General features: G+C 48.8%; 1 protein-coding gene across 1 annotated transcript; it reads left to right on the top strand.

Annotated features, from left to right (window-relative positions):
- Positions 1–13,126: 13,126 nt before the first annotated feature.
- Positions 13,127–16,754, top strand: Gabat (4-aminobutyrate aminotransferase). Its single transcript, XM_077644246.1, has one exon. The coding sequence runs from the start codon at positions 13,581–13,583 to the stop codon at positions 15,057–15,059; it is 1,479 nt and encodes a 492-aa protein (XP_077500372.1). The 5' UTR covers positions 13,127–13,580; the 3' UTR covers positions 15,060–16,754.
- Positions 16,755–17,026: the final 272 nt, after the last annotated feature.

The raw sequence follows: 17,026 nt of genomic DNA on the forward strand, positions 1-17,026 counted from the left end.
TTGTGACGAGGCAGAGCTTCCAACCTCTCCAAACAAGAGCTGCCACTTCCGGGCCTATCTGCATAACAACTTCATACGGTACAGGCGCGAACAAAAGCAAACTCAGTACATTACTTTGTCGTAAGTGTAACCCTGCCTGCCCCCGCGTGAAACTGACAGCATTGTGTGTCCACAAACAACCACAGCAGTTATCACTAGCAGCTTGCGCATGATATACCACGCTACATCCACCACGTAAGACATAAGCTTTAGAAAGTCGCACTGTGCTCCATTTACTTCTGCCCGCACCTGAACATTGTTTAGAGCTCTCATGCTCAGAACCGCATGGTCACACCAGGCATCCTGCTGGGCACCCCACAAAACTATTCGGATAAATTGACGTACCAGACAGGACTCCACATACCAACACAATGCGAGAGCGTCCATATAAGGGACTACTGGCCTAAAGCGAGCCTGGTCACGCAACTAAACAGACAGCATTCTTTTAAGCACTCAATCCACGGCCAAACTTCAGTCGCTAGTCGGCCGCATACTCACCTCTGTCACAAGGCTAGATTGGGTGCATGGTTGTGATTTCCCGCTTCCAGCTCGCTTGAAGCTTCTAGCATTCTCATCATCTTCACCCGACACGAGAAAAACGCCAATGTCTTCGGTTACAACACACGACGCTAACCGCATCAATTGTGGACAATGTACTCTGCACCGCTGCGGCTGTAAGATTTTCTGCTGAGAAAAACTTATCTGATAGGCATGTCGATATCAAGCCTCAGAAAATGCTGGAAGGTCAGTATGCGTGCCGATTAGGTTTGTGTATGCTGTTGCACTAGGGTAATTGCCGCTTGAGAAAAGGATGGATCTTTACACCCACCTCCTCCTCGAACTCGATTTCCTCTTTCTTGCCTGCTTCGGCCATTCGTCCAAATTTTCCTATTTAAATATTTGGTGGCACATCACGTGTTTGGACTGTATGATGCGCCCTTGTAACAGCGAGAACACAAACAATTGAAAGTATTTGCAAGGACCGCAAAGGTGCTTTCTCCTGTAACATCATTACTTCCTTCTGCCGATAAAATAAGATCTAATTAAGGCCTTGAGACGATTACATAGAAGCTACTGGCAGATTCCCTTGCCTATCTTTCAGTGTTTTTCTTTCATTCAATTTCATGATGTCTTCTACTTTATTTTCCTATTTAATTATTATTTGACTTACCCGAAAAAATACCCGATCTCATCAGTCCACCAGACTCTCTGCCGGCTCCTGCGACTATTTCCATCTCTCCGAATCCACTGTGTTTACCTTAAAGGTTTTTGCCATCTCCGAAAGCAGCACCCCGACCCACGCATCGCAGGAGGTGAGCGCATCGACAGCATCACCGGCTGCCGCGCACTTACGCGGTCGCAACACGTAATGATCCTCCGCGCGCGCATTGGCTGTGGGTGGCCCGGGGAACGACGGGAGCGTCACGGAATCGCGACGAGTGATGTGTGTGACGGGTGCGGTGCAGTGGAAACACTGGAGCACCTTCTCCTTCACTGTGCCGCGTTCGCCGATGCTCGTCGCGATATGCTCGCGGTCTATAGGGCGCAGGGCATACAACCAGACTCCCTCAAGACGCTATTGTGGCCCCTGGGCAGTGCGCGCACACGTGAGCGAACCTTGGTGAGCCTCTGTGCGTTCCTCGAACAGACAGGCTTGACGTCCCGTCTGTTCTCCGACAGCTCCGATAGGTAGTTACACGCAGTGACCGAACGCTCCGCGAGTTCTACCTTGGACGATTAACAACTGGACGCCCCACTCCAGTTGTAGTCAACATAGTGCTGTGCGCGTGTTTTTATTGCTCTATCATGCACTAATCACTCGCGCGACCTGGACACATTTCTTACTATGTAAGTAGTTTGTATATATTACCTCTCCCCATATCCTCTCTTCCTGTCCGCTCACTTCTTTAATTTGATTTCTCAATTCCGCCTGCTATCCTTTATTTCCGCTGCCCCAGCTCAGGTGCTTCAGTACCGATGGCAGATGTCGGGGCTAGCAAAAATCTTATCCTTCCTTTTTATTATTATTTTACTAAATCCACTTAATAGTACTTACCTTAAAGGACCTCCGGTGATCTTGCCTTCGCAATACATGCTTTGCCCATGACCAATTCTTCTTCTTAATTTAGACTATAGGATTCCATTTCCCGCATTTGCTACCCAACACTCGACTCTCTTCCTGTCTCTTAATGTTAAACCTATCGTTTTTCATTTCCTCAGTTCACTCAGCTATGGAAAGTTGCTTACAAGGTATTTATAAGATAATCGATATTAGAATAAGCGCGACCTTAGACTGCTGAACCACACGCAGACGCGGGTTAACAGGTGGCTCTTTGAGAAGCCAGGTGGACGGTTCTATTTATGCAGTCCATATCGGACCTTTAGGGGGTTTCGCGTGGTACTTCCACAAAAAAGTTCCAGCCTAATATATGAGCGCATAGTAGGATGCTACTGTTATACCCTCGTTAGACCCGCGAAGCCCAGCCGAGAAGTGTGTTTGAGCACCGAAAGCAGATAAGCGTACAACGTGCGCCGCTGGTCTCTTGCCACTGTAGCCTTGTGCTCAGGAACTGTGATTGTCGCCATTTTGTACATTCAAAACCCGAGCAGCAGTTCTGCATGTTCTCGGAGTAAGCGAAGCCATAGCGTGCGTATTTTCAAAGTATAATCTACGTGTCGCACATGCATGCAAGGTTCGAAGCAAGTTAATAAACGTGAACGATCGCTTGCCCAACGACATGTATACAGAATTTCATGCGCTGACTGCAACGATGTTTACATCGGCAAAACCGACAAGTTTCCGAGACGGTTGCAAGAGTACATACATAACGTTGCAAATGGCAATCAAGCGTCGAACGCTGTCATAGCTAAAAAGAAAAACGTGTCATCAGAGCTGCTACTGCAATCTTTGATCATTCAGGCAACTACTAACGCTATGAATAGGACCAATTGAAATCTGCCAGCAATGTACTTCCGCTCATTACATCCCGTACTAGATACTTTAAGGGCTACTGAACATTGGCCACCTCGGTGAGCAAAGAACCCGTACGGTTGCGAAACATCGAATTGTAAACTTTTGACACGGTCAATGACCTTCAACTTATTCAATATCATGCCTGACCAGACGAACTTTCGTCGAATATTTGTACTGTGTATCATAATATGCACCGCCTTGTTTCGTGGCATTTGAACAAAATGCATCCGTTCTGCAGCATAAGTGCCGTTCATATGCAGAGAATGCTCAACTGTGCTCCCTCGCAGTAGCCTTTTCAAGAATAACGTAGCGCTAAGGGCGCTCTGTGCAGCTTTCCAAAACTGGCTGTCTGGTCAAAATCGTCTTCTCGCTCTCTGCTGCTAAATAACTTACAAGATTTTTTGTGCTTCACCACAAGATTATTTGTAATTTGGATTTGAATATACATCCTGTCACGCATGTATTCAATTCAATTTGCATGCATTGACCTTGCTGCATATTTCTCAAAGCGTACAGAACCCCTATCACAGGGCATTGAGAAAAGTCAGAGAGAAACTTTTCAGCCTACAGCTGCGAGACTTGTGTATGGTCATGGGAACGCGGAGACATGAGAAATGCATTTTGAATAAAGCTCACGTATGAAATTTTCGCTAAACAGCGAAAAGCAAACATTTTTCTGTTTTTTTTTTTTGCGTGTGTGAAGGAGGGAGGTCACAATAGTCACATCTTTCGTTGTCCGTGCAGTCTTTCGTGTCAGCACGATGTGTGCACATGGAAGGCACGCGCGTTAAAGAATGTGCACGACTGCATGGGTACACCTGCCAGTACCCTTCTTCGCGAGGCGCAGATACGCGCACTCGCGGAGAGATAAGGGTTAACAGCCTCGCATAAATGGTACTTGCATAAAGGGATGTTCCATGCGGCGGATCTCGACATCTGCGCGCGATGCACATGCCTGCCCTTCCTGCGGTACAAAAAAAAAATACAACGGGCCAAAATAAACAGAAGAAAAACGCGCATATTGCTCGGAGTCCTTGTTGACATTTCAACAGAGAACTCAATGTAGTTCCTGAATTCGTTTTTATTTCTTTTTTTGCCGGTTTGAGCATGGAGGGGGAAACAGGAAGATGTTCGAAAAAAAAAGAAAGACGGCAAACTCCCACGCAGCGTTTTCCGCTATGCAAAGAAACGCTTGCAGTTCCATTCGCTCCTGCTGTATCTGCCTGCAGCTACTATCACTGCTATTTCTACTATCTCCATCAACACCATTGATTCGGCCCGTGTAACTCGCCTGCAGCTGTACGAAGAGAAACACAAGACACGGACAATGCTTACGATTGCTGCTCCGAACAGCTGAAGACCTCTTTATCAGATGTCAGGTCCCGAGCAGAAGTCATCTTAGCCAGCTTTAGCGGTCACCATCATCACCTGAGCAATAACCGCAGCGTCGTTGAAACGGGTAGAGAGACCAAATGTTTCGTTTGCGGATTTTTATTTGCAGTTATGGGTGAAACGATAGTAAAAACTGTTCTTGCCGTGGCCTACGCCGGGTCAATAATTAATGTGTCAATTTCTTATTCCATGTAGTTTCGGTATCAGCAGCCGCACGGTGAATGTGACGACGCTATTAAGTTTTGGACCGCGTGAAGCACGCGAAACTGCAATTTAATCCCTGCTTTTTCGTTATAATTTGCTAAAACCCCAGCACTATAGCCCTTCCCGATAGCGGGCATAATAACGAGTGAACAAACGGATGCATCAAATCGCAGTTTCTGCATGCCTCTCATGATCTCAAACCTGCTTGTGGCGTTCCAACCTCCGTTCGCCTGCTGAAACAGATTGAAATTACATGAGAGAAGAAATTCAGTTGTTAATTATTTGTCCTTCGGAGGATAACTGAAATTCCATGGGAGAAGAAATTAAGTTATTTCTTGCCTTTCGGAGGCGATTATCCTTGTTTACTGATGTCTCCATATTTAGTAACGACGCTGACAACGACGACGCCGCGCAGTCGGCAAAAAATTCATCCAGCTATCGGTTCATAATTTGGTGTCTAATTCCCCCCTTGAAGACATATGTCTGGCACGCAACAACCAGACCACACCTCCCAAGACTCCTTTACCATGCAGGACACTTCATTTCCGACTACCTTACCCGCCCCTGTCCACATCAAAAGGCTGTCGCCCAGACTTGGTTATAATAACAGCGCTTATAACCGCAACATCTCCAGCCCTGCTGATGTATTAGCTTGGTCCTCCAGGACTCAGATAAAGAAACAATGCGGCAACTAAGGAAGGACACATCATGATTTGAGTTGCGACGACGAAGATCGGTGGACTCCTTGTAGCCGTCGACATATTCCACAATTGTTAACCGCTTGTTAATCGTCGTATGTCCCTCCTCTCTTGTCGTTTGTCTCTATGTTTGTACTAATTTCTTTAGCTAAAACAACAGCAACTAGCCCGACAGCACGCCCTTCTGATATTCCACTAGATCTGTGCCGATGACAGCTTCCTCAGTGTCAACCTTGGTGTATGTTGCACATGTATACCGCGCGGCATCGACGTGGCGACATTGGCCTCTTGCTCATGGACACGCATAAATATTAATCGTGTTACATGTCATAGCAAACTCTAGGCGGCCTACCCCTCGCGGCTGCGTGGCGTCGGTTTAATCCGCCACCGTTAGTTACCTTGCAGAGGTGGAGTGCAAAAATGGCGATGCCAATTTTTCAGTTCTCCTTTCAAAACGATGTCGTCAGTGGCCGTGCTCACTGTTACATGGTCAGCAATAGCGCTGAGGCATCAGCTCTTTTTTTCTTTTCCTGCGCTTGGGTGTGTAAACTTTTGCAGCGTATACGCAGAACTTACATATGCACAGTGGCGTACAGGTGTCTCGGTATGCCGCATGAAACAGCCCCCCTCCTGCACATGCCTTTTTTATGTGAGGTTGTTAGTCGTTATCCAGACACGAGTATGCGTTTCTGCGTAGAGCGCGACAGGGCGCAGACAGGCGCCGTTAACGCGATTCGATAACGCGCGCCCCAAGCACGGGTGTGTCGTATAACCTCTCTATACGAGCATCCCCTGCTCCTATCAAAAGATAAGAGCGATGGGAACTAGGTTCCTGACCCCGTTTTTTCATTATCTACACGCGAACCAGGCCCCACTTTTATTTCTGCGGCCAAGTGCTTCCACTTAACCAGCTGCGTGGATGGAACAGGTGGGCATAGGGGAGGTAGTTGTCTCGAAACCTGTAATGCCTAGGCAGTGAAAATGTCGGATAAATGTTGCCTATTTCCACGGTCCGAAGCAGCGGTCTTGTGGTAGAGCACCCGCTTCGCGTTCGGGAGGTGCTGGGTTCGATCCCTAGTGCGGTCGGGTACTTACTGATTTTCTAATGGGCACACAATTTCCCCCTGCCTGACGCTATACCTGTTCTGGGGTGAAATGCCTGAAATCCGCGAGAGACCGGAATCCGTCTTGTGCGGTATAGCCCATTGTGGCCCCCCCCTTTTTAATAACAAGCATTCACCCAAAAAAACCTACCTCCAGGCCAGGGGAACGCTTGTACCCATTGTATCCCCGGGTGGGTACCCAGCGGCACTGGGAATCGAACCCAGCGCCTTCCGAATGCGAGGCGGATGCTCTACTACAAGCCCACTAAAGCTTTTTTTTCCTTTATTGCATAGGCCTGGAAGGAGGCCGCCCAAGTGGTAACCTTGTGGTAGACCAATCGCCTCGCATTCTGAAGGTGCTGGGCTCGATCACCCAGTGCCGCCGTGTACCCACCGGTTTTTCTAGTGGCTTTGAGACGTCCCTGGCTTGGTGCTCAGCCTACTGAAGGGTCACGTCTCGGAAAGGAGCCTATAGTGGCTCTGAGCACCGTTACAAAAGGGGACACTGGGCGCCGCTTCCCAATTAACGCCATCATCGTGGAGCGTCCGCCACAGCCATGGGAAAAACCTTCTATGAGTGTCGCCGGATACCTACCGGCAAAATAAGCGCAAGCAAGCGCCCGGTCTGGCGCCCGACCTTTTGTGTGGGGCCGCAACGCTCGGAACCCGTTCAAGCCTACACCACAGGAGGCCCACAAGTCTCAGACCAACCGGCCAGGCCTGTGGGAGGGCACACCATCTGGGTGCACCCGACGGGAACCCACCTGCACAAATGGTACAGATATCCTACACCGACAGCCCTGCAGGTGCTCGGTCACTTAGAAGCTCCAACTGCAGGGGGGGGGGGGGGGGGGGGGGGGGCTTATGGCGCTTCCTCCGACGGGGTCGTCGTGCTCTCCTGTCTAACCACACGGCCTACCGGTAAAATAGGTACGATCATGGGGTGAGGATGACACAGATGTCATTGGTCTGTACCGGCGGTGACACGACGCCCACGAACCTTCGTAGCAAAAGTGAAATCACGCTGTGTCTTGGTTCGCCCACTCATTTTCGAGTAACGTTTTCCCTCCTGGCTCCATTTTTTCTCCATGTCGATGTCAGCAGCCGGGGGGCACCGCCACAAGAATTAACTGCGATTCACTATCCTATCGTATTCAGCCTCTAACCCGACGCCTACCTAGATGAGAGAGATAATCGGCTTGCTATGTGCGAGCCGCTATAGTTTCTTCTGTAGCCATGGTTCCCTGCTACTTCCCCGGACCGATCGCGATCCGCACAGGCGCCTTTAACGATGCGCACTCTACTTTGATGCGTCACTCGCCGACGGAGGTTTTGCTAAACATTCATCGCTTCGCGGCTCACACGCAATCCATCCAAGTCAAGTCGGTTTCACGTGATATTCTTAGTTCACAAAACCAGGCAGATTCAGCGACACGTCACTCACCTCGTCACATTTTGAACCCCTGAGTCCGGATGATGTCAGCCTCCTTCTGATGAGACATCAACCCTGTAGAGCGCAGCGTGTATTTGCTGTATCTAATCCTTCCGTGTGAGCTATTACAAGGGCAGAGGAGGTCGCGTTTCGGAGTATTTCAGCTGTGGTCGCCTTAACTGTGGCGATCCCTCGATACTACCCTTACTTCCGACGCTAGTTTAACCGCCCTGAAAGCCATCTGTGTCCTTGCAGCGGCATAGACGTGGACGTACACCACCTGATTTGCCTGCAGTGAGACCAACCCGAGTTGAGCGCTTGGGAGCAACATGGTCTAACTTTATGCATGAAAAGCTCCTCCTGGACTTCATCATTCGACGCGTGGACCTCTTCGTGTTTAGGTAAGGCCTCTTTATTTGTCTTGTGGCAACAATCTAACGCACACATGCACGCATACCATTAATTTTTCGACGAAAGAGGGCTATGCTGCCAATGTGTACAGTGTAGAGAAAACAGGTGCTCGATATGGCATGCCTGACGGAAACCAAGGAGCATGGGGGATGCCTTTTTTATTTTGTAGTTTTCCATCAATTGGATATTAATAAAAGCAGAAAGAAACAACCATGTGTCACGGTTGTATCCGAAGCCACGACCTCGGAATTTCGCGTCTGACGTGCTCTACTAAATCAGATAGGATAGGGTTAATTGGAGAGACATGAGAGAGGCCTTTGCCGTGCAGTGGGTGTAGTAAGGCTGGTGATGATGATGACTAAATCAGCTACGGCGACGGCTGTCCAATCTGCTTTCGGGAGTATTTATGTGCAGTGCAACGGCGTGTGGTTGTTTTCTTCTTCTGCTTTTATTGATATCCCATTGATAAAAAATACAAATTAAAAAAAACATCCTCTATGCTCCTCATACCTATGCGCCTGCTAGCGTGACAATGCAGAGAGTGGCCGACGAAAGGGGATAGGCCCCTCCTTCCATGCTCGGGGATAGTCCCCTCCCTGCACCCTGCATTGTCACGACGATCCTTGTGTGAGAATCGGTCGAGCCCATAGGATGATGGAAGGGGGTCCTTTGACAGGAAAAATCCGCTTTGCTCTATAGTTTTATCTGACAATAGAACTTTTTCAATGTTGTCGTGCTTGTGGATAGAAGGCTTACTGCACCGTTTATACTCTCTTTCGTTAAGGTGATGAACATTGTTCGTTAGGCGTTGTTCTGTGCAGCATGGATCCGACCACAATGTCCTTGCAATTCGCCATACGAAATGCATTAGGTTTGGTTTGTGGGTGTTTAACGTCCCAAAGAGACTCGCGCTATGAGGGACGCCGTAGTGGAGGGCTCTGATTAATTTAGACCCGCTGAGGTTCTTTAACGTGCACTGACATCTCACAGTACACGGGCGTCTAGCCTTTCGCCTCCATCGAAAGTCGGCCCGCGTACACGGGCGTCTAGCCTTTCGCCTCCATCGAAAGTCGACCGCCGCGGCCGGCATCGAAGCCGCGTCTGTCGGGCCAGCAGCCGAGCACCATAACCAGCGAGCCACCACGGCGGCTATCGAAATGAGTTCAACAGCGCGCCAAGTGGCCCTTTCAGCACAATAATAATCTGGTGTCAGCAAGAACACAAAATTCCCCCCTCTCCCCCACCGCCGCCCTCAACACCCCCACACAAGCACTTATATATAAAGTGAATCGTACTTGCCCTCAGAGGGCTGATAACTTGGCCTTTGAAGCTACACAGATCTTGCGCCGAGGCAGCTGGAAGGCACGGCATACAGATAGCGAAGAAACTTATCCGACTGCATGTACTGTCGGAGATATCGCGCGCAGTCGCATACGGTTTACTTCGTACTTGATAAGTTCACTGGGGTGAAATGCACGTGGTATCAACTTCTACATCGGGGACGTAATTGCTTCGAAAAGGTGCTAAAGTCTTTAGCACGCGAGACGCCACATTTTTCAGGAAAAAAAAAAGTGCTTCTGCGCTCCTACGTTGTTTCGCAATCATCTTCAAACCTATATCTTGCGTGTGTGTTCCTTCGGGTACAGACCGAGCGTTTCAGCAGCAGAAATGGCATTTTGAAGTTTGACTCATCGTCAAGTAATATTGTCCGACATTAGTACACGATGCCGAGAGACAAAGCAGTTAAGCCTGGATCACTCCAAGAGAGTGAATGGATGAGTGAGTGATTTTTTTTTTTTGACGACCCACATGTGGATTAGGCTGATATCGAGCTGAGAGACCTCATATGGGCCTCGAAAACAGCGACAGACCACCTCCCTCGCCGATTACCGTTCCGTGCTACTGGCAGCTGATATCATTACTAAGATTTAATACTGCTACTACTATCACTACTACAACTTTCTACATTTCTGGCATGACTGCTATACTGCTATGACTGCTAGCTAATGGTGATGATGATGTTGATGAATTTTTATGGATCAAGAGCATCTGAGGTCAAATAGCGCCATGGCGCAAGATATTTTTGTTTGCTCAAGGTGGGCTCAAAGACCCCTTTCTCGAGCATTTCACCCTGATTAAGCCGAGCACCAGGCCAGGGGAAAGCTTGTACCCATGTCATCACCGGTGGGTGTCCGGCGGCACTGGGGATCGAGCCCCGCACCTCCCGCATGCGATAAAGTTAACGGAGCTACTGCTGCTCGCATCACTACAACTACTGCTGATGCCATTACTCATATCGTTAATGCTCTTCCAGGTACTACTACCGTGACTAATAGCAAAAGAGAATGGACACAGGTCTTCAGACACTGCTTACTGATACCACTGCCATCCCGCTTCTGCTGCTACTATAGCCCGTGCCACTGCTATACTTACTCCTCGTTCTCTTACAACTCCTAGTAATGCTGAGACTTAGGAGAGCGAGTTAGTCGACACAGGTGCTTGTTTATCGGCCACGTGCCTTCTTCTAATTTCCACGTGGCACCTGAGGTCTGAAGAGGTGCGGAACATTGCCATGCGCGTAATAAGGAGGCGGATTAGGCATTAAATACCGCGACTTCTCGGAATTGAAGACGTGACGAAAAGGAAGGCACCACAGTGAGCTTACGAGGTATTTTTTTTTCCACGAGGTCTAAGCTCGTAGCCCACACGCACCTATACCCCGCTTCTTTATGGCTCGGGGCACAATACTGAGCAGTCGGGTGCCACGTTGCACTTTCACTAAGAGAGAAAGAGAGAAAAAATTTACTTGGTCCATTAAGTGCTTAGCGTTCGGTCTTCATCTTCATCGCTGTAGACTCTTGACCTTCAAAGCAGGGTTGGGCCCCTAGTCCAGGGCTCCACTGAGTCGCGCTGCTTTGCCTGCGTGCTGCACCATTGCCCTTTGGGCGGCGAGCTCGCAGCTGGTCAGCCGGCTCTCCCACTTCTCCGCACTCGCGGTTTCGTGTTGGTGGAACGTGTGGTTCGCTTACACTCCCAGGTTATATGGTAAAGCGTAGGGGTTGCCCCGCACCACGGGCATGTGTTCCTATACTGTGTAGAGTACAGTCTTTATCAAAAATATACAGCCCAAGGAGTTTGCTTCCAAGCCGTGTACCACGGCTCTTAATCACGTCTGACAGTCGTAAGCTTGGGAGGGTTGAGGACTTGAGTTCCTCCCCTTAGTGAGTTTAGGGTCCACGAGTATACAAGTGGAGCTGCGCAGCAAGGCTCAGAAGCAGACACCTTGGGTTGTATACTTTTGACAAAGGCTGCACATATCACCATATCACCACTCGCAGGAAATATGCGCGAAAAAAAGCTTCTTTGGATTCGTGCCATTCACCAGGTAAAAAAAAAAGCGACAGTAACTGAAAAGCACCCCCCTGACCGCCACACTTGGGTAACATTCTCAATGGCCAAGAATTTAACGCAGGATTCGGTGAAATGTACAATGTGACACCAAGGCCCCCAAGAAATTTCAAAAATGCACACTTATAGCAGCAAACAGAAAAGTAGCGGCGCACCGATGCTCTGAAGGAAAAGTAAAGGAGAGGATAATGGAACTATGAAAAGATGGACAATAAATCAATTACTGCATGGACGTCAAATCACGACGTCCGTAAGTAGGTATATGTAAAGCAGTGAATGACGAAAACAACGTAATTCGCTCCTAGAGCAGCTTGACCATAAACGAGTACGGATACAGCGAGATAAGGTTTACAACTAAAGGACTGCCACTTGTCATAGAACACAGCTCTATGAAGCTTTCTTCTACGCAAAAGGAGGTACGGGTGCAGGTTCTCCTGCAGGTCTAAAGACGGGCCGATTTTTTTCTTCACAATTCCTGACAGAGGAGGTAGGGTTTGGTGAAGATCAGATTTTAGCCGGCGCTTTTAGAACAGCCGACATGCCTCTGTCTGCTGTGAGGTGAGATTTAGGAGAAATTGGCCCAAACGAGCAAGGAATGAAAGAGGAAGAGTGCATAAAAAGTTCAAGTGGTGATCATGAACTTTGGAAGGCAACTACTGAGATTCAGAAACAAAAATCGTAGTTTTAACAAAAATCGAGAAGGTCAACGACTTGAATATAACAGAACAAATTGTTGAACGCTTCGCGCTGCTGCGGAGGGTACGTCATAAAATCGAACATGCTTTACGGTCTCAGTGACGTATGAGTCAGTGGTGTATGAGTGCCTTGCGCCACGTTTATGTCCATGTGTAGAAGAGCCTGACTACTTTTTCGCAGCATGCCATACTACATATATTGTCAGCAAATTTTTTTTTTTACGGTATAGAACGTTTCTTTTTCTTTTTCCCACAGCGCAGTAGGAAGTCCATTATAAAACAAAACGCCGCAAGCGTTTGCCATCTGCTACATCTAATTCCAGAGCTCAGTTGTCACTCTACAAACACCGCTGTACAGGTACACGCAAGCCACACGAAACAAAAGCTGCGTGTTTTCATCGGTGCAGCTCGGGCCACAGTAAAGGTGGCGTAGGTGTTTGCTGTAACCCGACGCTGCTCGGAGAATGCGGGAAAACCGGGAAAGTTAAAGCGATTTCAAAAATTTTCAAGGATGAGAGAAACTGTGGGCAAGGTGAACGAAGTATACAGCTTCACAGTACGTGAGGTGCGGGATCGAATTCCTGCAGCGTCCGTCACATGTGCTTATGGGAACGGAGAAATCACTACAAAGCGCTGTCGGGCTATGTGAAGGAGTTTCTACAGGTCACTTGAATTATACGGGGCGAAGGGAATGGCGGTTCGTCTTCCAACGGGTGCTGGCTGTATCGCAACTTGACTTGACGCGCTCTGCAGAGCACGGCTCGAGGTCGTTGCGCCGCTGTAACGGCGTGGATTAAAACGGCCGTGGTCGCACGCGCTGCGCACGGCACTAAATACGCGCGCACAGCAGCCTTGGTAATTCAAAGAAGCGCACACCATAGCGCGCACGATGAAAAACGATGCCGACGTCGCCCTCGGGCGCGCGACCCTTGGCGACCGCAGCGCCAAGCCGCTCCTATGCGGACGTCCTTGGCTTCAAATTGCGCCGCGGCGGCAGCGGAGCAGCAGCGGGCAGTCGACGGCCCGAGTGTGTTTCTCAGTACACGCCCCGCCACCGCGGATACGAGCCAGAAGCGACCGCCTCGAGAGAGAAACCGCGCCGAAGCCGTGAAACAGTAGAAGTCTCGGCATCAGCACTGCTCGCCGCCGTTTGGTCGCAGCGGCGATAAGGAGGGACTCTGCGCATTGCGTTTCGCCCAAGCGCGCGCGGCAACTCCAAAGAGGATGCTACGAGGCGTAGGCGCAGCTCGCGCTCTTCGCGCGGCTTGGACCGATGCCGCGCGGCGGAGGCTCGCGTCCGCTTCCGCGGTCGCCGAACCGGCCGAGCCAAGCGTAGTGACGCCCACCTTTCCCGGCCCCAAGTCGGATGCGCTCAAGCGCGAGCTCAACTCCATCCAGAATGCTGGTGCCGTGCAGCTCTTCGTGGACTACGCCAAATCGGCCGGCAACTACATGGTCGACGTCGACGGCAACTCCTTCCTCGACGTCTACACGCAGATCTCGTCGCTGCCGCTCGGCTACAACCACCCGGCGATGGTGGCTGCGGTCAGTGACCCCCGAAACGTTGCCACTTTTGTCAACCGGCCGGCGATGGGCGTACTGCCGCCCTCGGATCTGGTGTCGCGGCTGAAGAATGCGCTCCTCTCCGTGGCACCCCAGGGGCTGTCGGAGGTGCAGACCATGGCTTGCGGCTCCTGCTCCAACGAGAACGCGTACAAGGCTGTCTTCATCAGTCACGTTGCCCGACAGCGCGACGGCAAGGCTCCGACGCCAGAGGAATTGCACACGTGCAAGTACAATATTCCTCCAGGAAGCCCGCGACTGTCGCTCCTCTCTTTCGACGGCGCCTTCCATGGCCGCACGTTCGGCGCTCTCAGCACCACACACTCGAAGGCGATTCATAAGCTGGACGTGCCCGCCTTCGACTGGCCCATTGCCCACTTCCCGGAGTACAAGTACCCGCTCGAAGATTTCGTGGCCGAGAACAAGAAGGAAGACGACAAGAGCTTGGCACATGTCGAAGAACTCTTTCACGAGTACCGCAAAAAGGGCGTCCCCGTGGCCGGGCTCATCATTGAGCCGATCCAAGCCGAAGGGGGCGACCGACACGCTTCTGATGATTTCTTCCGGAGACTCCATGCCCTTGCAGCCAAGAACAACGTCTTGTTCATCTGTGATGAGGTCCAGACTGGCTGCGGCCCCACTGGCAAGTTCTGGGCACATCAGCACTGGGGCCTGAAGGACTCTCCAGACATTGTGACCTTCAGCAAAAAGATGCTGACCGGTGGCTACTTCTACAAGTCGCACGTCCGTCCCAAGGAGTCATACCGTATCTTCAACACTTGGGTCGGAGATCCAACTAAATTGTTACTCATCGAAGAGGTTCTTAAGGTTGTCAACAACGAGAAACTCCTTGAGAATGTTCGGAACACGGGTGAATACATGCAAAAGGGGCTCAAGGACATTAGTAAGCGCCACCCAAACACATTCTTCAATGTCAGAGGCAGGGGAACCTTCTGTGCTGTTGACTTGCCGACGGAACAGGATCGAAACAAATTCATTACGGAGATGCACCACAAGGGTATCCACTGTGGAGGATGTGGAGAGCACAGCTTTCGAATCAGGCCCGCATTAACCTTCCAAAAGAAGCATGCCGACATACTGCTAGACCGTATTGAGAAAGTGCTTTCTGATAAGTTTTGAACGCTGCTACATCCATCCTTCTGATGGCAGAAAAGAAAGTGATCGCACACACACCATATTAAGGAATTTAGTTACCCAGCGGTACTAAAGTATATCTAAGTAAAAATAGTTACTGAACTGTCAAGTTTAAACAGTGCAGTGATCACTCGCTTAGTGTGTTTGACTAAAATACTAATCTTTACACAATGAGAGGAGGACCAATGACTGCGAAATGCAGTAATTATAGGACACCAAATAATGCTATAATACTTAATGATCTCGCAAATGAAAAGAATGGTAGGCTCTATTTACAACAGCTTGAGATTTTAACTTTTCTTTTAGTGCTATTCACAGCCATTACCCTAGTTTGAACACATGGCAAACATTTCGCTGCACAAACTTTTTTGTTGTTGGCTATATGAGCACCGCTTTTACATCCACTCAGTTTTAATTGTGTAATCTACTTGTATATGTAAGAATAATAACACATTTAGATGTATGTACTCCAAGTGTTTCGATGTTTGAAGTGAGTGCAGGGATTATGCTGTAAAAGCTTCATGGCCACTTACTGTCAAACAGTGCCACGGTTTTCTCTGTGCAAGCCGGAGAACATTGTTTTGTTGAAGCTCGGACAAAGCTAGAGTTTATTTACACCTCTCCATAAGCCACAAATAATATTTTTACTATATTACTTTTATACACCTGACTCATGTTGACGTATTTTGAGATTTTGTTTCGTGTTGGGGTGGTTGCAATTTACGAAGGTGTAGGCAGTCTTCATTGTAAGTGCCTGCTGAAAGATATGGTAACGCCCTCACCATGGATGAGAGAGTTTGGTTAATGTGTCTGCTGTTTTCTAAACATTTCATTTTTTCTGTGCAAGTGGTCATCACTAATTACTAAAAAAAAAAAAGACACTCCGCAGATGCCTAGGCCTGTACAGACATTTAAAACCATCAAAAGTTTAATTCACTGGTAGTGAGCTGGTTTGGTTTGACCGCAGCGTTGAATGCAGTGGGCCTGATAATTCAAATGTTTGTTTGTTCATGTTGCTGACTGGTGAAGCACACAAGCTCTGAGAAGCATGATGCACGTGCTGTTCTTTAACAGGCCAAGCACAAATGCATAATGAATGTAGTTCGAATACTTCTTTCTTCAGCAGCCCTGTGACATGGTTAGCAGCTCTAAGGTGGCTATTGCAATGGCGGTGCATGGCTAGGTGACATGCCGGTTGGCATGTTTGTTACAAATGTCAAACTCGGTCCTGAAAGCCACACTGCCCTCCAAAGTTTCCAATAGCTGAATGTGGTACAACCTGAGCATTTAGTTCACATCAGTCGTAAACGAATATTATGTGTGCTATGTCTGCTGTGCAGTACTGCCTTTGTCGTTCCTGAATAACTCATCTTCCCGACAGACATAATAATAATGGGTATTGTTGCAAGGGCGCAGATTCTCCTGGCAGACTAACCAGTGCTTCCATTTGTCGCGTCTTTACGTCGTAAAACATGCACAGTGTTATTTGTTCGCGTGTACTGAAGTGAAACATGTTATACACCTCTGTTGAGCGCTATTGCGCCTTGCTTTGTTTGAGATGAAGTTAGTAACTGCAGAATCTGCCATGGTTTGTCACGGCAACTGCTTATACAAAACTCTGTCGATTCCCCTTGTGTGATGTGCAGTTTTAAGTGCAATAAAGTTATTTATCAGCATTGATCTTGCTGCAGTTGCCTAATTTCACTGAAACCTCAAGACTTGATTCAATTAAATTTGTGACGAGCAGTTAGTATAAAAAAGTGGGCTAACAGGAAAAACAGTTCATACAAGTTTAAACTGAAAGTTGTGCACGCTGGTATGTAACTATATTAGAACCTCATACATATAGACAAAAAGAAAAACAAAACAAGTTCCTTGTACTGCTATTAATGATGCCAGTACTAATGAATTAGTTAGGTCGAAGTTAGAAAAGTGAGGGGCACAGAGCGTAG

The sequence above is a fragment of the Amblyomma americanum genome, chromosome 11 (assembly GCF_052857255.1).
Source record: "Amblyomma americanum isolate KBUSLIRL-KWMA chromosome 11, ASM5285725v1, whole genome shotgun sequence".
Taxonomy (NCBI): domain Eukaryota; kingdom Metazoa; phylum Arthropoda; class Arachnida; order Ixodida; family Ixodidae; genus Amblyomma; species Amblyomma americanum.

Coding starts and splice junctions, on each gene's coding strand:
- Gabat (XM_077644246.1), top strand. CDS start 13,581: ATGCTACGAGGCGTAGGCGCAGCTCGCGCTCTTCGCGCGGCTTGGACC.